This window comes from Phocoena phocoena, chromosome 11 (assembly GCF_963924675.1).
Source record: "Phocoena phocoena chromosome 11, mPhoPho1.1, whole genome shotgun sequence".
Taxonomy (NCBI): Eukaryota; Metazoa; Chordata; class Mammalia; order Artiodactyla; family Phocoenidae; genus Phocoena; species Phocoena phocoena.
Window position 1 is genome coordinate 66,891,781 of NC_089229.1, and position 26,115 is coordinate 66,917,895.

General features: G+C 39.0%; 1 protein-coding gene across 2 annotated transcripts in view; it reads right to left on the reverse strand.

The window, feature by feature from the left end:
- Positions 1 to 26,115, reverse strand: part of ANO6 (anoctamin 6) — a 213,042-nt gene that overhangs the window by 51,258 nt on the left and 135,669 nt on the right. For both annotated transcript variants that reach the window (XM_065886887.1, XM_065886886.1), the window contains 6 exons: positions 22,614 to 22,679; positions 21,530 to 21,817; positions 21,193 to 21,306; positions 18,144 to 18,259; positions 12,186 to 12,320; positions 2,024 to 2,129 (listed from right to left, as the gene is read on the reverse strand). In XM_065886887.1, coding sequence (XP_065742959.1) covers positions 2,024 to 2,129; positions 12,186 to 12,320; positions 18,144 to 18,259; positions 21,193 to 21,306; positions 21,530 to 21,817; positions 22,614 to 22,679 — 825 coding nt within the window. The remainder of the gene's footprint in view (positions 1 to 2,023; positions 2,130 to 12,185; positions 12,321 to 18,143; positions 18,260 to 21,192; positions 21,307 to 21,529; positions 21,818 to 22,613; positions 22,680 to 26,115) is intronic.

The following is a 26,115-nucleotide window of genomic DNA, read 5'->3' on the forward strand; positions in this document are numbered from 1 at the left end:
GTATTTCACAGAACTAAATATTATACCTTAACCATGTTTCCTCTTTATCTTGCCAGCTAAAAGCTAAGAGCTTTATTTAATCCTCAGTCACAAGAACAGTACTAATCCTGATCACTTCCATAACTGTTTCTTCATTTCCTTGATCCTGATTTTCTATTTTATTTCTAATTTGTTAACAATTCTGGCATACATGTCAATTAGTGAATAAGCCATCTCTTTCCAAAAGGAAAGAAATGAATATAAAAATGTATAATTGAAGAAATGACTGAATTAACCAATAAGCAGAGAAGCATGAAAAGGTGCTTCTCTTTTTCTCCTTTTTTACCTTAGTTTTTCATTTCATTCTTTTACTCATATTCTTTTATATGCTTCCCTCCCTTTGTGAATCACTCTGACAAGACTCAAGGGATTTTTGGGGGAAACTGGAAGAGAATGATTCATTTTTTTCCAAAACAATGGAAAAAAAATGTACACAGGGACATATTTGAAAGTCATGTGCTTAAGGATGGCTAGGTGGGGCAGAAGATATGAGAAAAGGGATGCGGGTTGGGTGTGTGAAAAATAATTTCTTAAGGAAAATGGAATTTCCATTTGTACTCTGTGGAGTGCAGTTTGCCTCTGGTATTATCGTTGGCACTTGCCTTAAATCCAGTGCCTGGGGATATACACTAACTAGTGACCTTTATGAGTCAACATCACTGGAAGGCAGATTCTCTCTCTTACTAGCTCCAAGTCTTTTACTTTGAGTGATCTATGATAGATATTTATAGTCTAGAACTCGTGTTGGTCGGGGGGGGTGGGAAATGAAATGTATTTTAATTCATAAATTAAGTGTAGAAATCCATGTGTTGACAATACCCTGCAATCACCTTAATTAAGGGGTGGAACAATTTTCCAAACACAGAGTTCAGTTTGAGAATGGAGTGCCTGGCACTACAGTCAGCCACTGAAGAACATGGTAATAGCAAGGAAGCCAGATTTGCTATCATTTTCTGGCTTTGTCAGTTACTAGGCGGGTGATCTTGAGCAAATCATTTAATCTCTCAGAGCCTCAGTGTTTAAATCTGTAAAATGGACGTAACACCTGTTCTGCCTGTCTCACAGTGCTGTTTTGTGTGTCAAGTAATGATACAGTTACAAGAACTTTGCAAAGTATAGACTGTAAAGTGGCATCACTATCTTAGCAGTGTATTCAGTTAAAATAAGACTTACACGGAGTAGATCAGAATGTTCTACGGTCATATAAAGATTCCTAAACTTTCACGGCAGAACTAGGGGACAGAGGAAAGATCAAGACAATGGAGACTACTACAAACATCAAAGTTGTCAGGAAAACTCTCTGAAGCAAGCAGACCATCTTTCTTCCTGTCTAGCGTTTCTGGCATGCCTTTCAGTAAGCTCTCTCCAGTCTCAGTGTTCTTCCTAAACCTCCTGGATTTTAAGAAGTCATATAGCTCAAGATCATCTGCATGTATAAGGGGAACCAGATGTGTTTTATGGGAATGTTTTGAGACAAAGTGAATAGCTGTTACCATTTGTAGACAAAACCTTTCTTATGCACTTTTATAAATACAGTCTAAATCTGACCAGCAAGGTCTTTAAAAATCCAAGCAGAGTTTCAGCACACTTTCAAAGTGGGAAAACACAAGTACAGACTTCAGGTTTCCATTCACTCGAATTAAGGCAAATACTTCTAATATTAAACCTATTAACTAGTATTTATGAGATAAGCCAGGTTTGAGATTTCTGCTTTGATTACCTGAAATACTTAAATTAGTTTCAATTCCACAGTTCCTCACTGACACTTCAGGAGATTTTAGATAAGGCTTTTAATTTCAATTTATTATTTGTAAACAAGGAATAAACACATGCATTTTATATCTATCTTTCAAAACGAAGATTTAGTTGACAACTACCTTTCTAAATTCCTCAGAGGGAAAAATTATAATCACGATGTTGTACTAAAATTTTTAGAAGAAAAAACATCTTTCATTGCTTGTAAATGTTTGGGGAAAAAAAATACCTTTGAGGACTCGCAAGTAATATTGAGTTTCCAGAATGGACAAAGCTTATCACACTGAGGGCACATTATGATCTTGCCGCCAATATCAGGATCACAAACTTCTTTGCTAAAGGAAAGAGAAAAATAAAATTTAATTAAAAAAAAATTTAATGAACAGGACTTTCTTTCTACCAGCATGATAAAATCCAACATCCATTCATGATAAGAAAACTAAACTAAATTCTTATGAAACTAGGAATGGAAATGAACTTCATTAACCTGATAAAATCTTGCTATATAAAACCTATAAAAAACCATTCTACTTAATAGTAAAATGGTGAAAGTATTTCCTTTGCATCAGAAACAAGATGATGGGTCCTGCTATCATCCCTTCTTTTCAGTGGAGGTCCTTGCCAGCACAGTAAGTAAAAACAAACAAACAAACAAGAAAAACAAAGATAGGAGGAATGGCAAAGGAAGAAAACTCCTATCACTAACAGATTACATAATTGTTTATATGGACAACTCAATAAAACCTGCAGATAAATTGTGAGAATAAATGAGTTTAGTAAGTTTTCTGGACACAAAATCAGTAATATATAATATTATAGGGCCACCAAAAGAAACTGTGTCTCTAAAGACCTGCAAGAGTTTTTAAAACACCATTTTTCAATAGCTTAAAAAATATGAAGAGTCTAGGTATAAAAATCTAATTCAAAATGTATGAAATTTATATGGAGAAAACGATAAAACTGTTCTGGAAGAGTAAAGAACCTATATAAATTGGGTACATTATCATGTTCACAATTTAGAAGAATCAATACTTGAAGATGTTATTTCTCCTTTATATGAGCTGTAAACTGAATAGAAGAGCAGAGCCTCAGAACACTCAAGACATCTCCTAAAGAGCAAGGTGCTACTGGGATAGGTTAAGAAAAACTGAGCAAGAGAGCAAGATAAAGAGTTCAGAAAGAGACCTCTGTATACACCAAAACTGATGTATAACATGCAGGGTAGGCCCAGCAAATTAGTAAGGTAAGAACTGATGTTCGAATAAATAGGGCTGCTGCAATGGAATATCACAGAAAAAGGTGAAGTTGAACCACAAAATCCTATCATATACAAATCAATTCCAGGTGGAAAATAAAAATGAAATAGTACCAACTTATTTTTAAAAAATGAAAATTAAATTAAAAAGACTATCTAGATAACTTTGGGGTAGGGAAAAATTCTACTAATGAGACAAAAAGCTTAAATCATAAAGGAAAATATTAATACATTCAAAATCTTTTAAAAGTAAGAACTTCATTAAAACACCATAAAGAGAGGGAAAAAAGATTGTCACAGACTGGTAGAAGTTTTGCAACACGTAAAAATGACAAAGGACTACTCGCAGGAGTATTTTTAAAACTACTACAAATTAATAAGAAAAAACCAACAAACTAACAACAGGTTACACACTGCTCACTCTAGGAGAAGCCATGCAGATGGACTCTTACATGAATGGGACCGGAGTTGCAGAATTAGTTGGCCCTGCAAATAACTCAGTAAAAAATAACTGGGCATGAGAAACACTTCTAGAATATCTGAGTAAAGATCTTGGAAAACTTGCTCCTCTATAAAGCAAAGACACTGGCAAAATCTGTCAAAATTAACCTCTGCAGAACTGTGGAAATTAAACAAAGTCTTCCAGCAGTCTGAGTGGTGCTTATTTGAGGAAAAATAGCTGAATCTTTTCCATAAAATTTGGGGCACTTTAACTTGACTTATTGCCATCCCCATAACCTCAGCTTCATGGTGGCCTTTAAAACCAACAGTCTCACAACCAAGGTAGCCTAGCAGCCACTGAAGGGGCAGAAGTGGTTTGAAGTTACCAAAAAACCCATCCCCAGAGAGTTGTCACTATTTGACCTATCTCAAGCTCATGCTGTGCAAATAGCCCTATCCCCAGAGTGTCTGTGGAAAGTAATTAGCAGGAATTATTTAACATTACAATTGCCTGAGGCAGTGACACCAACAGAGACTAACAAGATGCTGATTAGAAAACTTAGAAGGAAAAACTGCGTAATGAGATGTTCTGGGGGTGGGGATAGGGTTAAAAAGCTCCAACAAATTCCTAGAATTGTGGACAGTGCGTGTGACCAGCAAAGTCCTGAGAAAACCTTAATCTCTCAACTCTGGCTGACCTTGAGGTTCTGCATAAGCAAGAAGTAAAGGCTAAGGAAGAGCTGCTAACTGCCTGCTGGAGTGCTGAAGGCATTCCCCAACACACAAACACAGAGCCACTCGGCAAAGGCTCAAAAAAATGATTGGTTCCAAGTATTTAAAGAAATCACTGTCCAATCATTAGCTGACAACTAAGCTTTTGTACACAGATCTCATGGCTATGCACGATAAAGAATACAGACTTTACAGAATTTGCTCAGGAAAATAACTAAATAAATAGCAGCAGCACAGCAATGACAACAGAAGCAACAACAAACCCTGAGGAGGGGAAAAATCTGGTTTCCAGATCTGCCACGATATTTTAAATGCCCAGTTTTCAACAGAAAATTACAAGATACACAAAGAAACAGAAAAGTGTGGCCGTAACACAGGGTAAAAAAGAAGTCAATAGAAACTCCCTGAGGATGTCCAGACACTGAAATTACTAGACAAAGACATAAATAAGCAATTATACATATGCTAAAGAACTAACAGAGGGCTTCCCTGGTGGCGCAGTGGTTGAGAGTCTGCCTGCCGACGCAGGGGATACGGGTTCATACCCTGGTCCGGGAAGACCCCACATGCCGTGGAGCGGCTAGGCCCGTGAGCCATGGCTGCTGAGCCTGCGTGTCCGGAGCCTGTTGCTCTGCAACGGGAGAGGCCACAACAGTGAGAGGCCCGTGTACCACAAAAAAAAAAAACAAAAAAAAAAGAATTAATAGAAACCATGCTTAACGAATTAAAGTATGTGACCATCTCATTGTACAGAGAATATCAATAGATAAAAATTATTTAAAAGACCAATAATGACTAAAATGAAAACTTCACTAGAGAAGTTCCTCTGCAGATATGAACTGGCTGAAGAGAAAGTCAGCTAACTTAAAACTATGTCTATTGAGATTATCCAGTCTGAGAAACACAAAGAAAAAGGAATGACAAAAAATGAACACAGCCTCAAGAGATGGGTGGGACACCATCAACAATACACATAATAGGAGTGCCAGAAGGAAGGAGGGAAAGAAAGGGGCGGAAACAATATGTGAAGAAATAATGGCTGAAAAACTTCCCAAATTTGATGAAAACATTAATTTGTACATCCAAGAAGCTCAACAACCTCCAAGTAGTATAAACTTAGAGATATCCAAACATAGGCACATCAGACTCAGTGTGTCAAAAGACAAGAAGAGAGAATTTTGACAGCAGAAAGAGAAAAGTGACTCAACATATACTAAGACTCCTCAGTAAGATAAGCAGTTGATTTCTAATCAGAAACCATGGAAGCCAGAAGGGAGTGGGATGATATCACCAAAGTGCTAAAGGAAAAGACTGTCAATCAAGAATTCTATATCCAGCAGAACTATTCTTCAAAAAAGGAAGGACAGGGCTTCCCTGGTGGCGCAGTGGTTGGGAGTCCGCCTGCCGATGCAGGGGACGCGGGATCGTGCCCCGGTCCGGGAGGATCCCACATGCCGCGGAGTGGCTGGGCCCGTGAGCCACGGCCGCTGAGCCTGCGCGTCCGGAGCCTGTGCTCCGCAGCGGGAGAGGCCACAGCAGTGAGAGGCCCGCGTACCGCAAAAAAAAAATAAAAATAAAAATAAATTAAAAAAGGAAGGACAGTTTAATTAGGTCCCATTTGTTTATTTTTGTTTTTATTTCCATTATTTTGGGAGACAGATCAAAAAAGATCTTGCTGCGATTTACGTCAGAGAGTGTTCTGCCTATATTTTCCTCTAGGAGTTTTATAGTGTCTTGTCTCACATTTAGGTCTTTAATCCATTTTATGTTTGTGTATGGTGTTAAAGAATGATCTAATTTCATTTTTTTTTAAATATGTAGCTGTCCAGTTTTCCCAGCACCATTTGTTGAAGAGACTGTCTTTCCACCATTATGTAGTCTTGCCTCCTTTGTCATAGATAAATTGACCACAGGTGTGTGGGTTTATTTCTGGGCTTTCCATCCTGTTCCATTGATCTATATTTCTATTTTTGTGCCAGTACCCTACTGGTTTGATGGCTATAGCTTTGTAGTACAGTGTGAAGCCAGGGAGCCTGATTCTTCCAGCTCCATTTTTCTTTCTCAAGATTGCCTTGGCTATTTGGGGTCTTTTGGGCATATATCCAGAGAAAAACATGGTCCAAAAGGATACACGCACCCCAGTGTTCACTGTAGCGCTGTTTACGATAGCCAAGACATGGAAGCAACCTAAATGTCCATTGACAGAGGAATGGATGAAGAAGATGTGGGTGCATACACACAATGGAATATTACTCAGCCATTAAAAAGAATGAAATAATGCCATTTGCAGCAACATGGATGGACCTAGAGATTGTCATACTAAGTAATTCAGAGAAAGAGAAATGTCGTATGATACCCCTTATATATGGAATCTAAAAAGAAATGATACAAATGAACTTATTTACAAAACAGAAACAGACTCACGGACCTAGAGGAGGAACTTCTGGTTACTGGGGAGAAGGGTGAGGGGAAGGGATAGTTAGGGAGTTTGGGGTCGATATATACACACTGCTATATTTAAAATGGATAACCAACAAGGACCTACTGTATAGCACAGGAACTCTGCTCAACGTTATGTGGCAGCCTGGATGGGAGGGGAGGTTGGGGGAGAATGGATACATGTATATGTATATGTATATGTATATGTATATGTATATGTAAGTCTGAGTCACTTTGCTGTGCACCTGAAACTATCACAACATTGTTAAGTGGCTATACTCCAATATAAAATGTTTAAAAAAACATGAAGGAGAAATTATTTGAAAGATTTATATTTATATAATAGATTTTTATAATGAAGGAGAATTATCTGAAAGATTCCACTGCTAGCAGACCTGCTCTACAAGAAATACTAAGGAGAGTCCTTCAGGCTTAAATGAAAGGACACTAGGCAGTAAGTCAAACTCAGCTGAAAAACTAAAGAGCAATGGTAGAGGTAACTACATAGGTTAAAAAAAAAAGAAGAAAATATAAATATATTTTTGCATGTAATTATTTTCTTCTATCTGATGTAAAAGATAACTGCATAAAACAATACTTATGAAACTGTGTTGATGGGCTTATAAATGTATAAAAATGTAATTTGTTTGACAATAATAGCACAAAGGGGGAGGGGGACAGACCGATACCAAAGAAGAGTTTTTATATACTACTGAAATTAGGTTGGGATTAATATGAATTAGATTGCTTTAAAACAAGATGTTAATTATAATCTCCAGGGCAACCACTTAAGAAAATACCAAAAAAAAAAGAAACAACAAATTAAAATAGAATTAAAATGGTATACTAGAAAATATTTTATACAAAAAATGTAGTAATGGAGGAATAAAAAAGACATAAAACATATAGAAAATAAATAGAACAATGGAATAGAAAACAAATAGAAAAATGGATGCAATTCCAAGCTTATCAGAAATTACATTAATGTAAAGGAATTAAATATTCCAATCAAAAGACAAAAGGCAGACATAAATGGAATAGAGAATAGATATGCAACAGAGAAAAATCAACAGTTGGTTCTTTGAAAAGATCAATAGAATTGACAAGTTTTTAGCTAGACTAGTCAAGAAAAGAGAGAGAAGATGAAAATTACTAAACTTAGAAATGAAAGGAGGAACATTACTGTTGACCTTACAGAAATAAAGAAGGAACATAAGGGAATAATGTCAATAATTATATGCCAACAAATGGAATAATCTAGATGAAATAGATAAATTCCTAGAAAAACATAAATGACTGAAGTTGACTCAAGAAGAAATAGAAAACCTGAGTAGACCTACAGTGAGTTAAGAGACTGAATTAGTAATCAAAGAAATGCCTAAGCCCATGTGGCTTCACTGGTGAATTCTATCAGCCATTGAAAGAAAAACTGATGCCAATGCTTCATGAACTCTCCTAAAAATAAAGAGGTAGAAACATTTCCCAATTCATTCTATGAAACCAGTATTACACCGATACTGAAACCAGACAAAGGCATCACAAGAAAACTATAAACTACTATCTCTTATGAATATAAATGAAAAAATCTTCAACAAAATATTAACAAATTAAATCCAGTAAATCAAATCAAATCAAGTGGGATGTATCCAGGAATGCAAGGACCATTCAACCGTACAAAAATCAATTCATGTAATATGCCATATTAATAGAATAATGGATTAAAAACTAGGAAGAGAATGTCCTCAACTTGATAAAGAACATCTACGAAAAAACCACAGCAAAGATCATAGTTAATGGTGAAAGACTGAATACTTTCCTCCCAAGATCAACACTGTACTAGAGGTTCTAATCAGGGCAACTAGACAAGGTAAATAAATTAAAAACCTCTAGATTAGAAAGAAATAAGTAAAACTATTTCTATTCCAGATGATATGATATAGTATATTAAAATCCTAAGGAACCCACCAAAAACTGTTAGAATTAAGAAGCCAGTCCATCAAGGTTATAATACACAAATCAGTATATAAAAAGTAATTATATTTCTATACAACATGAATGAATAATCTAAAAATAAAATGAAGGAAACAATTTCATTTACAATAGCATCAAAAATAATAAAATATTTAGAATAAATTTGAGAAAAGAAGTGTGAAACGTGTACACTGAAAACTATAAAATATTGATAGAAATTAAAGATGACCTAAATAAATGGAAAGCTATTCTGTGTTTATGGATAAGAAGCCTTAATATTGTTAAGATGGCAGTAGTCCTTAAAGTGACCTACAGATTCAATGCAATTCTGGCTTTTTTGTAGAAATGAACAAGCTGATCGTAAAATTAATATGGAAATGCAAGGTACCCAGAATAATCAAAACAATCTTGAAAAACAAAGTTTCCAATTTCAAAACTAAAAAACTATAGCAATCAATATAGTCTGGTACTTGCATAAAGGACAGACATATCGATTGATAGAAACGAATTGATAGTCCATAACAAACTCTTATATTTATGGCCAAATATTTTTTGACAAGGGTGCCAAGATAATCCAATGGGGAGAAAATAATCTTTACAAAATGGTGCTGGGACACCTGAATATATACCTGGCAAGAAAGAAAGTTGAACCTTTACCTTATACCATTTACAAAAATGAACTCATGGACCTAAAACTATAAAACTTTTAGAAGATAAACATTGAGAAAGTCTTCATGACTGTGGATTACAAATGCTTTCTAAGACATGACACCAAAAGCACAAACAACAAAAGTAAAAAATCAGGTAAACTGCACTTCATTAAAATTAAAAATTTTTGTGTTTCAAAGGACACCATCAAGAAAGTGAAAAGACAACTCACAGAAGGGGAGAAAATATTTGCAATATAAATATTTGATAAGGGGCTTTTATCCAAAATATATGAACACTTAAAACTAGGCAATACAAATGACACAATTAAAATGGGCAAAGAATTTGAACAGATGTTTCTCCAAAGAAGATATACAAATGACAAAGTAAGCACATGAAAAGACCCTCAACATCAGTGGGCATTAGGGAAATACAAATCAAAGCCATAATGACCTACCACTTCACACCAACTAGGATGGCTAATATTTGTTTATTCATTTATTTGTTTATTTATTTATTTATAACCCAGCAATAACAAGTGTTGATGAGGATGTAGAGAAATCGGAATCCTCATACATAGCTCCTGGGAATGTAAAATGGTACAGTCACTTTTAAAAAGATACTTGGCAGCTCCTCAAAATGTTAAATCTACACTTACCATACAACCCAGCAATTCCATTTTTTGATATATTCTCAAGAGAATTGAAAACATATGTTCACACAAAAACTTGTACATGAATGATCACAGCAGAATTATTCACCATAGCTAAAAAGTGGAAACAACCCAAACGTCGACTGATGGATGGATAAACAATGTTGTTGTGTATCCATATAATGGCATATTATTTGACCACAAAACGGAATGGAGTACTGGTCCACGCTATACCATGGATGCACCGTGAAAACATTATGCTAAGTGAAAGATGACAATCGCAAAACACTACATGCTGCACATACTATATGGTTCCCTTTAGGAAATGTCCAGAATAGGCAAATACGTAGAGACAGAAAGTAGATTAGTAGCTGCCAGGGGCTAAGGGGAAAGGAGGTTAGGGAGTGACTACTAAAGGTACTAAAGGTTCCTTGTGGGGTGATAAAAATGTTCTAAAATTAGATAGTGGTGAGGGTTGTAAAACTCTGTGAATGTACTTAAAACCACTAATTGTACTCTTTCAAAGGGAGCATTTTATGGTATATGAATTATAGCTCAATAAAGCTGTTATTTTAAAGTGTGCATAAGTTTTAAACAGGCATTTTATAGAAGAGGAAATACCTACAGTATCCTCTGCCTATCCATAGATATTTTCAAAAGCACACAAAATAAATTATATTTTGTAGGGGTACAAGTACATGTGAAAAAGAATACAAAGTGTATGCTAAGGAATGAGAAAAATAAAATTTAGTATAGTTGTCATTTCCAAAGTAAGGGGATGCAATTGAGCAAAGCACTTCATGGGTAACAGTTATGTTCTTTTTCTTAAACTGGGTAATGAATCATTACTCCTTACATCTTGAATACATCTTCTATTCTTGTGACTGTACTCAGTATGTAATAAAATTAACTGTAAGTACATATATCTTAAGTATTTTAAAACTATTTAAAAATTAAGTAAATAAAGTCGCAATAGTTTTGAGCACAGGGAGTATATCCTCAAGACTCTATCCCCCCCCTCCACACCCTTTTCTGTAAATTAATTTGTGTGAAAGAGTAGGAAATACGTGGTGTGCCTGTTATGGTGATTTTATAAAATAAATTATAATGAGAGCCACCACCATGCAAGAACTGTATAAAAATGCTACTTTTTCACTTTGAAAGTGTATTTTTGAGATACCTTTTTGTGGCTGGAACAATATGCGAAACAATGGAGAAGCCAAGGAAAAATTCAGGCAAAAGATATCAACATTCAGCCTTTGGCCCTAAACTCTTTTCCAGTGAAGAGAGGAGAGTACTTCCAAGACCATCTGCAGCTTTCTAGCTAAGAACCATAACGGGCACAAACATTCAGAATCCTCTGTTAACAGAATGGATAATTATGCCTATACATCAGAGCTGCCATGCAAGCTTCCTGCCTCCAGAGCCAGGCTCATATGCCCTGGGCTAGAAAAATGTGGTCATCGGTTTGTCACTGTTGCCCAGAAATTTTGATCTGGCTGTCACACCTGGATAGAGGCCAGATGAACAAGAGAAAATGCCTGGTTCAGTGTTGCATCCCTTCTGGAGGTTGAGATCACCAAAAGCAAAGGATTAATAATACATTTCAGAACAGTGATGGTGAAATTCAGTGTTATGGCACTCATGTATTTCCCTCTAGACAGTGCAGCTGGTATTTTAATTTCAACATCAAGCACAAACTCATTCTTTACTACTTTTTTTCCCCCTAACACTGTTAGGGCTTTCTTTTTTTTTTTTTTTTAAAGTAAAACAAACAAAAGAATGTATCATTTACTTTGAGTTTTCAAACATGTATTCCTTAACATATGTTAAGAAGTCATTTCTAAAAACATAAACACACCAATTTTACCAGTTTTGCCATTGAAACCCTGAAGCAATCAGAGCTGCTCCTGGCCCACATCTGTGGGGCTGAGTGAAGCATTCCTCTGGGAGCCAGAAGTTCAAAGTTGATCCTCCCTCCAGACCTCATTTCTTTTTCAAACAAAGTATTGTCTTAAAATACTGGCGTGTTTCCTAACGGTAATATTCCTGTCAGAGGCTGGGCTGCGTTATCTAAGAAAAATTTTCTTCCATTTCACTTAGTTATTATGCTCAGGACAAAAGGGATAAATCATCTAAAGCCGTAAGTGTTCTGCGATGAGTCTTCTTTTACTAAAACAGTCTAAGTCCCTGAAAATAATTTTATGTCTAGTCAACTTTTCAGCACGGTAACAAGGAATAGAGAGAGGTTACCTCCATGTACAGTTATTCTGATTAAAATATCCGTAGAGAAAGCAAGCCACTCCCACAACTGCCGCCAGGAGAAGCATCTGAGTGTAATAGCCCAGCCAGGCAAAATAGATTCCAATCTTCTCTCCATAGTATTTCCTGAAGAAAGACAGAAGTTATTTTCAGAAAAGACCTATGAGCACTCTGCAGCTTTATCCTAATACTAATTTCTGATCCTAAATAAAGGGGGCTTTAGAATTAAACCTCTGACTCAATTCACACTTAAAAACATATCCATTTTCATAGCAGGCCCCAAATTCTACTAGGAAACGAGAAGTGTTTTACATATCATGGAAGTACTGATCACGGATTAACCTGCTGAAGAGAAGTAAATTAAAATACAGCAAAGGAGGGGAAAATGCTGAATATGGAGCAGATAGAGAATATTATCATCACTCTTTGTAAAGACTGGCAGATTTGATCAATTCCCCCAGATTGTTCTTAACATGCATGAAACAAATGAACACGAACAATTTGCTCAGTTACCTGTTTTTGCTTTATCTCGGGAACTTCCTTGGAGCAAATGTAATGTAAATCACAAATAATAAGAAAATGCTGATAACGATGAACTAGGAGTGGAATGGCTCTCTGACCAAAATACTTATAAAACTCATGAGAATGGGAGAGGGCAGGACGGATACGACTGAGGAATCTACTGCCCTGTATTCTTTGTATGTAGCACTTCTATTTTGCCTAAGTTTTAAAAACTCTTCAATGTTTTTAAATTAATCCGGGGTAAATGGAAGAGGCCAGGTGGGCGAGATAAGAAAGGAGGCAGGGCATGAAGCAGGGCCAGATTGTTCCTGAAAGGGAGACAAATACACACAGGCAGAGACAAAGGGCTTAGGGGTGAGGAGAAAGAAATGAGACACTTGTTGAGGTGACTCTTGCTGATACTTTTCCTCAACTCACTTTTCACTTCTGGCTCAGCAGTGGTTGGTAAAACCTGTAGGTTTACTTAGCTCTGAGGCCTCTATGAGGCTTCTGGCTCAGTTTGGAGCTGGGCTGAGCTCTGTAGGCTTAGCCTAGCGGGGACTCAGCCCTGAGAAACAGCCTGAAGTCCTAGAAGACGTCACACAGGAACATCTCTGGGTTGGACCATCACTCACTGGGCAGCTGAGAGAAGAGCTCCCTGGTCACAGGCCTCGGTGTGGGTCACATCCATGGGGGAAAACGAAGCGCTGAGGCCGATGTGGAATCAGGAGCCAGGAGGAACACAGTGTGTCCGTTCTCATGCGACTGGGGCTTTGTGGTGTGGCTCACGGATGACAGGTAAATGGCAGGCTCAGGATGGTGTTTGAGAGAGAAAACCCTGGCAGTGGGTTTGAGATGTCTTGGGTTCTTTGCTGTCAGGCTTTCTGAATACGTTCTTATCAATCATGTGCCCTGGAAATACCACATTTAAAACTGGAAATAATGTTGGAAGTCGCCTGCTTCAACTACCCAATAGTAAAAATATCCTGCTACATTTGGAGAGCTGGTCAGGCAGTCTTTGCTTGGATATTTACAGTGACAGGGGCTCATTACTTCCAAAGGTACCCCCGTCACACTGCAGGCAAGAAGGTCAGAAAGAATTTTTTAAATCTTAAACAGAAAGCCTGCCTCCTGGTTCTTGCTGAAAGGCTGGGGAAAATGAGAAGCCCTTCAAATGGGATATTCTCTGATTATTATCTCTCTCTGCCCCAAACATCCCAATTCTTAACACCAATTTCTAAAACTTCAGCTTTGATGTTTTTCATCAAAGTTATACCTATACATTCATTAAAGAGTCAAACATTTCTATTGATAGAACACTGATTATAAAAAGAAGCAGTCCCCAACAACTTCTCCCATGTCCTAGCCAGAAGCAAGCACTTTCGACTCTTACAGCTGATTCCTGGAATATTTACCTCCGTCTCTCTAAATAATATACCTGTAGTGCAGTTTATTGACTTTTCAGTTTTATGTATCACCTACTGATGCTCTACTTTGGAAGATGAGGATTAAGCTCTCTCTTTTTTTTTTTTTTTTTTTTTTTTGCGGTACGCGGGCCTCTCACTGTTGTGGCCTCTCCTTTTGCGAAGCACAGGCTCCGGACGCGCAGGCTCAGCGGCCATGGCTTACGGGCCCAGCCGCTCCGCGGCATGTGGGATCATCCCGGACTGGGGCACGAACCCGTGTCCGCTGCATCGGCAGGCGGACTCTCAACCACTGTGCCACCAGGGAAGCCCTAAGCTCTCTTTCAATCCCCGTCTCATCTACACACCCACACCTCCACTCCTCTCGACATAGTTACGATATAATTTTGATTAGCACAATATCCTTGCTTTATAAATAGTAAGACTCTGTAAAGACTGCTCACAGCTGCATCAAGTCATCTGCTATGCTTACTTTTTCTCTCCTGCCCAATATTTTGTTTTCTCTGGAATTAATAATTGTCTTGCTGGTTCATTGCTTAGTTTTCTGTGTACCTATCAACGATTCAACCCCAGACTTTCCTTTAATGTGTAACTTTCTCACTACTTTCTAACACACGAGGTAGCCTATCAATTTCATGTCCTTGACTCAATCTCTTCAGAGCTCCTGCCACCTGGATTAATGACTTGCTAGTCCTGCCACAGAGCTGTCACCTGGGATCGCCCTGTCCCTCTCTCGGGTTGGGAATCCCCATTTACTGAATCCACGTCTTTTTCTTGGTGGAGTACCTCCTCCATTACTTTGCACATTTAAATTGTGAAAATTCCTCACACCTAATGAACAGTTTGGCCATAACTGCATTCGGACCGTGAGTTAAAAAAAGCACCTTCCTCAGAAATATGAAATTCTTGCTCTCTTTTCTTGTAGGTTGCAGTGTTGTTGTTGAGAAATTCAGTGCTATTATGAGTCCTGCTCCTTCATATGAAACCTGTGTTTCTTTCTGGAGGTTCGTAGGATCTTCTGTCTGTCTGCAGTATTTGAGAGGTCACGTTGCAGTGGCTTGATGGCTCCCTGTTCATTCTCCGGGCTGGGCTCTGAGTACTCTGTCCATCCAGAGACTCAGGGCGCTCAGTTCTTCAATACAGTTCTACAGGTACTTGTCATGATATATTTAGCTGATTTCCTCCTTACATTTTCTCTGTCCTTATTTTTAGCATTCCTATAATTTGTTCATTGCACATCCTGGACTGATTTTTAAATTTTTATCTTTTCCCCCATTTTCCCGCTGTTCCTTTATATTTTTGCTCTATGTTCTGCAGGATTACTTCAACTTCATTTTTTAACACGGCTGTTGGGGTTTTTTCTGTTCTGTTCATTTTTAATTCCTAAGAGCTGCATTTTATTCTGAGAATAATCCTTTCTTTCTTTCTCTTTTTAAAAATAGAATCCTGTCCTTGTACTGTGGATACCACATCTTAGCACTCAGAGAGAGCGCTGAGGGAAACTTTGCTTTTTTTTTCCGGGGCAAAGTCTGTTTCCTCCAGGTTGCTCTTTCTGGTTTGTTTGGTTTGCTGTTTGGGAAAGAGTTCATTTTCCCTCTGCTAACCCCTGGGAACCAGCGATGAAGGTTTAACAGCCTGAGCGCTCAAGGGGTTACTAATGGGAAGCAACAAAGGGAACATGTGGACCAGGGACAGGGAATAGTTAAATGTATTTTAGCAAAAGATACTTAAAATCATGGGGAAATTGTTTTCTTTACAGAATCCCTGCTCCCAAACAAAAACCCATAAAGAATTATTAAAAAGCCATCAAACCTATCACCCTGCCATCACATGCTATAGGTTTAACATAAAACGAAAATAATGGAAGGGAACCCTCATATAAATATCAACTTCAAATACTGACATGTGTACAAACATCCTCTTTCAAAATTTTATTCTACAGGATAACTCGAGTTAATGAGACACAGTGCCTCTTCATAATTCTGATCCAGCTAATAAATGAAGGAAGAAATGAGAGTATGACCAAATGAAATATGCAACATTCATTAATGGCTGCTATCGTCACGAGAGAGACAAATGGACACTATGTACCTTCTGACAGAAGTACAAAACCCACACAAGTATTCTTGCACAAAGTCGAACCTCAATCAGATCAAACTTTTAGATGAGGATCAAATGACTTAACTAAGGCAAATACATAGGACAGAGAAACAAGTCTAACACCACAGGGGAGAATGAAATCAGCCAAATAGAGAATAGAGAAGCCCCTCAACAACTGCAAAGAAAACAAAAAGGAAACGGGAAAATTATAGATTAGAAGCCACTTGAGAGGTATATTAGTTGCAACATCTGGACCTTGTTTGGATCCTGATTACAACCAGAAAACTGTTAAAAAAACATATTTTTGTGATAATCAGGAAAACATGAATACTGATTATTTCATGACTTTAAACAAAAGGAGTACTCTGGTTGTATTTAAGAGACCTTGTCATTTTACTAACGAAATGTTACACTATTTGGAATTTTCTTCAAAATGACCCAGTAGGAGGTAGAGATAAACAAGAAATAACAGTGACTAGGAGTTTATAATGTTTGGAGCTGGGTGACAGACATAGTAGGCAGACTTGCTGTACTATTCTCTCTGCTTTTGTATATGTCTGAAATTTCCCTTAATAAAATGTAAAACAAAACGAAAATTCTTCAGTGTTTTAAAACTCTCACTTTTAAGGTTAAGAGGCTTTCCGCAAGTTCAGGTGGACGGGCACTGAGATTTCATAGAAAGAACAGGCACCTGGCTCCAGGGCCACCGGGGGCTACCTTGACCCTCCTCTTCTCCTCACCCTCCACATCCAACCCATAACCATGTCCTGTCAACCCGAATCCCCAAACGCTTCTACACCTGCTCCCACGATCTCTCATCTGGCTCATGCTACTAGCCTCCTACCGGCTCGCCCCTGCTTCCTGTGCCCCCTGTAACCCAACCTCTACACTATCTTTGCAAAATGTAAGCAAGATAAAATTACTTGAATGCTTAAAATATTACAACAGCTTCTCACTGCACTTGTCTACACTCCTTTCCATGCTCCTGATACCCTTCTAACCGTGTGTCTCATCTTTCTCTTTCTCCTTAGCAATGGTTTTCACAATTTCCTCAAACTTGCCAAGTGTTTTTGTGCCTCGGGGCCACTGTACCAGCTGCCTCTCTTCCTAGAATGACTTGTTCCAGATCCTCAAAGTACTGGCTCCTTTTCACTAGACAAATCTCAGCTCACATGCCACCTACTCAAAGATAACTTTCTAGACTCGCTTCACTCCACCTCTCCCCATCTTATCACTGTGTTATTTTCTTCATTTCAATCAGAAATTTTGTTCACTTATTTGCTTATTTTTGTTTGTTTAGTTGTTCTTGATCTCTCTCTCTCCAGTAGCCTTGCCCAAACAACATAAGCTTCTGGAAAGTAGCCAACATTGGTGCTTTCAGAACACAAACGCTGAACTAGACATTAAATTCATATGCTGACGGAAATGGTACCTAATAGCAGATACAGGAAAGCAGTGAAAATTGGTATCTCTTATCATACAATTTAAGCTAAATCTAATATTTACTACTGTTTAATGAAGAATTTGGTGGGTTTTTGGTCCCAGTTCCTCGGAGGTAACCTCAAATGCCTTGGAATTTCCCAAGATAGGAATGACTTTGTTATTCATGGTGGACCCTAGATGGTTTGTGCCAATGAGATGACTCAGGATGGAGACTGGCCATGCCAGAAAGACCAACCATGTGATTGGAGCCATATGATACTGCAGGACCAACAGGAGAAGAAGGGGCTGGAGACTGAGCCATGTGGGCAATGACTCAATCAATCATGCCTAGGTAATGAAGCCTCAATAAAAACTCTGGGCAATGAAGCTCAGGGCTGCAGGTGAATTCCACTGGTTAGCAGTACTCTTGGAGGACTGTCACATTTAGAAGCCACGAGGGGAACCCTGAGCCCTTCTCACTGGAGTGCTCGCTACAACTCACCTGATAAGATCCAAGGGCTGCTTTTTGTATATGCTTCGAGGATGAGCCCATTCCCTGTACAGAAGGTAGCGTTCATTGGGGCAGCTGAGGTCCTCTGACGGACTGCTGAAGTTGCACTGGGAAGCAGAAGCAAACAAATGAGCATCACAATCGCCACGTGTTCATGTGTTCTGTTGATTAAATGTGGTACTAACACTTCACAGTCATTTGTAAATAAGGGGTCCTTATTTGCTGGAAGGGATGAAAATACCATGTAATTTTTAGTAATTCTCAACCAGGGGTGATACTTACCCCTGGAGGACCATTTGCAAATGTGGGTGGAAAGGAATGCTTGGTTGTTAGAATCCTGGGGGCCACCACCGGTATTTGGTGAGAGCCCTGAAGATGCTTAATGTCCTGTAAATGGGCCAGTCCTAAACAATGAAAAACTGGGCTGCTTAAGGGCCCAAACTGCTACACTGGAGGAAGACCTGAGAGTCCAGCCCCTCCTTGGACACCTGGGGAAACCAGGGCCTTGGCTGGTTAGTGGCAGGGTCAATTCTAAAACCCAGGCTTTTTGCCCCACAATTCAGCAGTTATTCTGTGACCACACATAGAATATAAACAACAAAAAAGCCTGACATGATGTTATACATTTAGCTTGTTCAAGAAACCAAACTTCCTGCTTCTGCTTAAATTCAACCTGACTCACTTTCCTTCCACCTGTACTAGAACCAGAAACACCTGCTCCACCACTTCCTAGTTGGATGATCTTGTGAGAGTCATTTAGCCTCTCCATTCATCAATTTCCTCATCAATAAAATAGGGATCATAATAACAGCTACCTCATAGAGCTGTTAAGAGGATCAATTAATCCATGTCAAGGTTACAATACTCCCTGGCATATAATAAGTACTATATATCTGTCAGCTATTTTCATAATTACTGACAGATGTTATTATCAACCAGAAAAGTATTAGTATTAAAGCCTTAACAGGGGTCCTGACCTCCTCTTACTTCCTTTCCAAACACCACACAAGATCATTCCTTAGCCTGGACATGGGACTAGTGCAGTTACAAGAGGCTTTAGGGGAAAAGAACTGGGGTAGATGTCAACTGAATATTATAGAACCTTGGCATCCCATATTAATAATCATGATGGCTATTTGCAAGTGTCCCCAAAGTTCATGTCATGCTCTCATTGTTAATTTTGCTCGGGCACAAATATAAAGCATATGGACTGTAGGGCTGGACTGCTGCTATGTTGGGTGTCTTAGCCAGGAAGCTCAGCTTCTGCTTCTCCACCCAGCTCCCTGTTCTCTATTTATGCATGTGTATGAAGAAGCTATTTATTGTCCTAGTTTTATTATCTTATACAGTACATTTCAATATTGTCTTTATCTACAAATACATGAATTACACAGTAGCAATTATCAGTCTCAGTCTTTGCTTTCTTTGGTCTTAGAGATTCAGATAAATTGACAGCGAATGTAACAGAGTAACAGTGCAACATAATATAGTATTTTATTTCAATGACAGAATTTATTTTAAAAGCTTAGATATAATATCCTTGCATTTATGGAATCATTAAGGGTCTAAAGCAGTCACATTTTAAAATTTTCATTTCATGAGTGAGGTTACCAGCTAGAGAAGTGCTCCTGAGTTTGAGGAGTTGCTGTCATCTCAGTACATAGTCCTTAAAAAATGTCAACACTCTGCTGTATCGCCATCGTGACAAGAACCCTGACAAGACGCTTGTTTAAAAGCCCTGTGATATTCCAGGGCACAGTTTGAAAATGGTATTTCAGGGGGGAAAAAGCCTGTATTACAGAAAATGACAAATGAAATGGTCTAACATGTATTTTTCTTACAAAGAACCAATACTTTTCTGGTTGATAATAATATCTGTCAGTGATTATGAAAATAGCTGACAGATAAATAGTACTTATTATATGCCAGGAACTGTTCTAACATTGACGTGGATTAATTGACCCTCATAACCAGGGGTATCCAACCCCCGGACCACGGACTGGTACCGGTGCCTGGCCTGTTAGGAACCGGGCCGTACAGCAGGCGGTGAATGGCTGGCAGGTGAGCGAACCAAGCTTCATCTGTATTTACAGCCACTCCCCATCGCTCGCATTACCGCCTGAGCTCCACCTCCTGTCAGATCAGCGGTGGCATTAGATTCTCATAGGAGCTCGAACCCTACCGTGAACTGTGCATGCGAGGGATCGAGGTTGCGCGCTCCTTATGAGAATCTAATGCCTGATGATCTGAGGTGGAGCTGAGGCGGAGATACTAGCGCTGGGGAGCGGCTGCAAATACAGATTATCATTAGCAGAGAGGTTTACCTGCACACAGACCATAATCAATTGCTTGTAGACTCACAAAACCCTGTCAGTGAGTGGCAAGTGAAAACAAGCTCAGGGCTCCCACTGATTCTGCATTATGGTGAGTTGTATAATTATTTTATTATGTATTACAATGTAATAATAATAGAAATAAAGTGCACAGTAAATGTAATGCCCTTGAATCGTCCCTAAACCATCCCCGCCCCCCGATGCGTGTAAATATTGTCTTCCATGAAACCAGTCCCTGGTGCCAAAAAGGTTGGGGACCGCTACTCATAACAACTCTACGAGGTAGGTACCATTATTATCCCCATTTTATTGTTGAAGAAATTGACGAACAGAGAGGCTAAATGACTTTCACAAGATCATCCAGCTAGGACGTGGCACAGCAAGTAGTTCAGCCTGAGTGTACGCTCTTAACTGCTAATCTATACACTCCACACATTAACTATGGGTAAGCTACTGTTCATTCCTTTCTTTGTTCATTCATTCATTCATTGACTCATTCATTCACTCATTTAAACTGAGGGGCTTCCCTGTGCCTGGGATTCAGCATTAAACAATACAACATGGTTCCTGCCCTAAATGAGCTTGTAGTCTTGCAATACGTTGTCTTCATTTTACCAAGGAAGAAACAAGGTCAAGAAGTTAGCCCTTCCCTACTAACACTGGAGTACACATTAGATACTTTATTTCATTTTTGCTGTTTGACTTACATCATGGAGAGGGAAAGCTGCCTTGTAGATCCCAGAGCTTACGAGTTTGTTAATCCCAAACTTTTTAACGTTGTCCCTTACTTGATACTTGATCCGAGAAAGAATGAAGTGAACCTAAAAAGATTCCAAAACAGAGTGGGTGTTTTATACAGTGTAACTAACCAATCACTGTTTACTATCCTAACAGGAACCTGTAGGCATATTTCTTTTCTTTTCTTTCTTTTTTTTTGGGGCAGCTTTTAGAAACCAAACCAAACCAGCCAAACTAAACCACTAATCATCCAACAGCAGGTTCTAAATCACCCAACGACAGCAGCTAAATTGGGTTTAGACTTACAATGCGGCTTCTGGTGGCTGGATTGAAGAATGTATCTCTATCTTGAATGTAAAAGTCATTCATGCGGTTCTTCTCAAATGGGGCAGTGAAAAACTCTTGCTCTGGCTTGATGATACTTTCATCCACTTGGAGGACTTTGGTAAACCAATTGAAATTATCGAAGGCTGAGGACCGGGTTTTCAGATCATTGGGTTTCAGAGGCAATTTGATGTGCATTATCTCAGCATATGTACATAGCACTTCCCATGGAGCATGTACTTTTACAAATACAAGCTTGTCATCCAAAAGCTATATTGGAAGAATGAAAACACAAACCAGAAAACCAAACCAACTATTTTCACAGTTTTAAAACACAGATTTCTTTTTATGTTGCATAGTTCTTTCATAAAATTACCAATATTTTAGATGAAAAAAAGCAAACGTGTTAATTTTTAGTCCAAATTAGTAACTAAACATAAAAACACTAGTCACTGCAGTGTTATTGTAATAACAATTTTTTAAATTTCTTAAACCTAGAAGAAGACTGTTTAATTTATTATATATCTGTTCAATGTCATGTTACATGGCCATTAAAAAGAATTTAAAAGAATTATATTTATTGATATAGAAATGCATTTACTATATAATAAAGGGAAAAAAGCAAATTTAAAAGTTGTGAAATAATAATTTTCCTTTCTGGAAGGGAAAAAAATATATACATCTGAGCAAAAAAATGTTTAGAAGAACTGTAAGATTATTTATGGATAATTAAGGTACAGGTTCCACTATTCCTACATTTTCTATTTTTTTTTTTTTTTTGGTAAACTACTGTTTGTATAATGAAAAAAATCTTCAGAAAGGTTCTTGAATAAACACATTTATATGGATTTATTATTACATTCTTTGGCTATTAAAAAAGATCTGCTGGCTTTTATGAGAAACACATGTATATTCTATAATGCAGATTTTGATCGACTCCCTTCCCAGCTGACAGCTAAGGTACGGCTGGGGTTACACGTTTCGAATGCCATCCCAGCATCCCGAGTGACATGGGGGTTCCCAGCAGCAATGGGCAGCCAGCGGCTGGGAAGGGTCTGACACTTACCGATCTGGTTGCTTCTAGCTGCAGGCCGTCACAGATGAGGTTAGATTCATATGCTCGTCTTTTCCTCTGTCAAAAGGAATTGGAAAATACGTTAGGCCTTCAGTTTTACCAAGGGAACAAAAAGTTGTTTGTTTGTTTGTTTTTATTAAAAAATAAACAACAAACCCATTTGAACCCGATGAAGAGACACATGTGCTCAAAAGAGCACAGAAGCAGTGAAGGTGTTCTGGCTATTGGTGACTGTGGGTTAGGATTCCTCAGATGGAATGCTGTGGAGAATAACTGGATTCTCTGGGCACTCTGGAAGACCCTTGGTTGTCCCTGTGAGTTTATGGCCCTTTGAAGTGCATAAAAGTCTCTGGCTCTGGCACAATTCCAAGGACCTTTTTTGGCTAATGAGAGATTTTGCACACAAATAGAGTTTCTGGAGTCCCATTCACTGATGTCATTTACCAGAGTTACAGTCCAGATCTGACAGTGTATGTTATTAAAATTATGTTTCTATACCAGACGTTCAGACAGTTCAGGTTTGGATGTGTATATTTCATCTTTGCATGCCTTGACCAAATTCAATTTTAAAAATACAGACAATTTTGGCAAAATGCAAATAAATTTTTCTCTCTGCAAGAATGAAATGTTTCTGAAGCTATAAAAAACACCTAAATCTACACAACTAATTAATTGATAATATATCTGTCCATATTGCATGACCATTTAAAAAGATACAGGATACACCTTATTTATTAAGTTCTATCTGGCTAGGCTTTTGCTAAGCTGTGTCCTAACTTGTAAGGGAAGCATGTAAATGTAGAGACTCATTTGACCTTTGAAAAGAATGCTTTTGATGATGGAGTTATGCTGCTTTATGAAAAGAAGAAAATGAGTGGACATAGAGGTTAACCACACAGGGTCTGAAACCAGCCTGCCTGGGTTCAAATCTGATGCCATCACCTATTAGTTCTTTGACCCTTGGCAGGAAACCTAAACTCCCTTGCCTCATTTTCCTCATCTGTAGAATGGAGAAAACTTCACTGGCTTCCTTCTGAGGTTCTCATGAGGATTATATGATTTAAACCACATCAACTAGAATTTCCATCTTTAATAATCACAAGAGGTGAATTGGACCAATTCTCCCACTGAAGACAACTGAAAAAGCTGCATTTATTTCAGTTTTTAACTTCAGCGTTCAACAAGATAGAGAAGAATTACTGGGTCAATGTCTAGGTAATCCAGTGGGTCAGTCAGGGCACTCTGCCCAGGGAGCAACACTCAAGATTTGCCAACTGTGAATGGGCAGAGGGGGTGCTGAGCTGCGGTGCTACAGACAGTGCCTAGAACATGAAAAGCACATAATGTAAAGTAGGTGCTTATGTAAAAGGTCAAAGGTGAAAAAATACACCTAGCATTTGACTAAATGTGAGTCCCAGCAGAATCCCTAACATAATTTGTGGAAGTATTAGAAACAGAATATTGCTTTATTTTCATATATTTAATGAATAGTTATATAGTACTTACTGTGCCAGACACTGTTCTAAGAGCTTTACAAATATAACACACTTAATTGTTACAACTTGAGCACAGAATAGTCACTTAGAGAAAAACCAGCAAGTGCTATAAATGAACAAGCCAAACTTGCCTAGAAAAGCCCAGTGAGATGAGAGCCAGGGGGCCTGGAGGTGCCGCTTTCCCATTCTGTTCCCAGCAGGTGGCCATCCACTCTGCCAGTCTCCCATCCCCCATCTCTGCAATCCACCCTGCTATGTTTCTCAGCCCTCTCCACCCCACATCCACCATATCCCCAACGTCAACTGGGAAGCTGGTTCAGACCCACCCTGCTTTGTACCCAAGCAGTATTTCTTCACCTTAGCCCCAAATCCTTATATTGTGATTCCTGCATGGCAGCCCAGTCCTTGTTCCTGATGGCTTCTTTCTTTACTACTGTGTAAAAGCTTTTCTGATCCTTCAAACAACGCTTGACAAAGTGCTTGGCACGAGTATATGCCCAATATGTGTTTGTTGAAAGAATATACTCAACAAACACGTATTAATTTGTTCTACAAACATTTCCTGAGAGTATCCTTCAAAGTGCTGAAGATTCAAAGAAGAATTTGAAATAGTCTGCTGTAGAGGAACTACAGAGAAACTCAGCGTTCCGTGACCTAGAATTTTCCCCAATACAGAAGGACTGGAACACGCATTCATGGGTCTACGGCACTGTAATGGACATCTGTCATTCTTTTTGGCCACTCAACATTTTAACTCCCAGCAGAGCCCACGTGCCCTACAGCAGATAAAAACAGAAACACTCCCGTTCTTTGTCTCCCATGAAGTTCAGCTACTGGCACATGAGCTAGGCGCTATTAATCAGACCACCCACTCTAGACTGAGTCAGAAGCTAGAGATGCAAAGAAGTCAGGCCACGCAGAACCCGTTCTGGGGCAGCTGGGAGAGCGGATATCTGTTCCAGAGACAGCAGTGACAGAGGTTTTGGCAGGAGCTCTTGGGGAGCACCTCTGGTCAGTGGCGCCAGAAGCAGCTCTGGGCCCCGGGGAGCAATGACGCTTTCTCCCAGACCAGCTGTGTAGTGGGATTTGGGGCATTGCCTCTGGCAGTCTCGTCTCCAGGCTTGTCTGTCCAAGCCTTCCAATGAACCTGTGAGCCCCCTAACATTCTTCTGATAAACTCTTTGTCTGCTTAAATTAGAGCTCATTTCTGTTGCCAGTAAGAATCCTAAAGGAGTAACCACGAACTAGGGAACACTTGTTAGCCTAAAACCGAAATCACTGTGCAGTGGAGGGAGGGGTGTTCTGTGTAGACCGGACACTCTGACTTCCTCTCTTTCCAGGGAGGTGACTCAGCCTGAGGCGGTACAAGGGGCAACCCAGATCACCTCACTAGCAGGTCATAAGCAGAATCCAACTGTCTTCTGTATCCTCTAGGAGTCAGGAATAATTTGTTAGGGCATGAAGGCTCAGACCCAAGGATTTTAGTTCTTATGAACAAACGTCCTTCTAGTTAGAAGACTAGGAGAATCATTCAAAAGAGGGGCTTCTCCTGTGGCTTAATGGGTGTGTGAACAATGAAGTGCTGGTAGTGAGAAACCACAAAACTGCGTTAACTGGCTTTACTGGAATTCCACGGTTCCCATCACAGGCCACCATGAGGCACAGCTGTCTCCTTCCTTGCCCCCCTCCTCCACTGGGGAGCGGTTCCAAACTTTGAAGGTGCTCGTCGCATTCCACACCTCCCTCCCAAACTCCGCAAGTGCCGTCGCCTCCTTCCTCAGACAAATGCAGCCGCTCACGCAAAGTCCTGCACATGCCTTTCTCTCTACCTCTCATAGGTAGACACCATCTCTCTTCCGGTCTCAGGAGATTACTCCCTTTTCCTATCTTTCCTGAGCTTGCTTCGGCAATATCTTTTCTTCTCTTCAGTCCTTTATCCTCATTGCTCTTAGCCAACAAACACCTTAAATGTTTCCCATCTTTAAGAATATGAAATC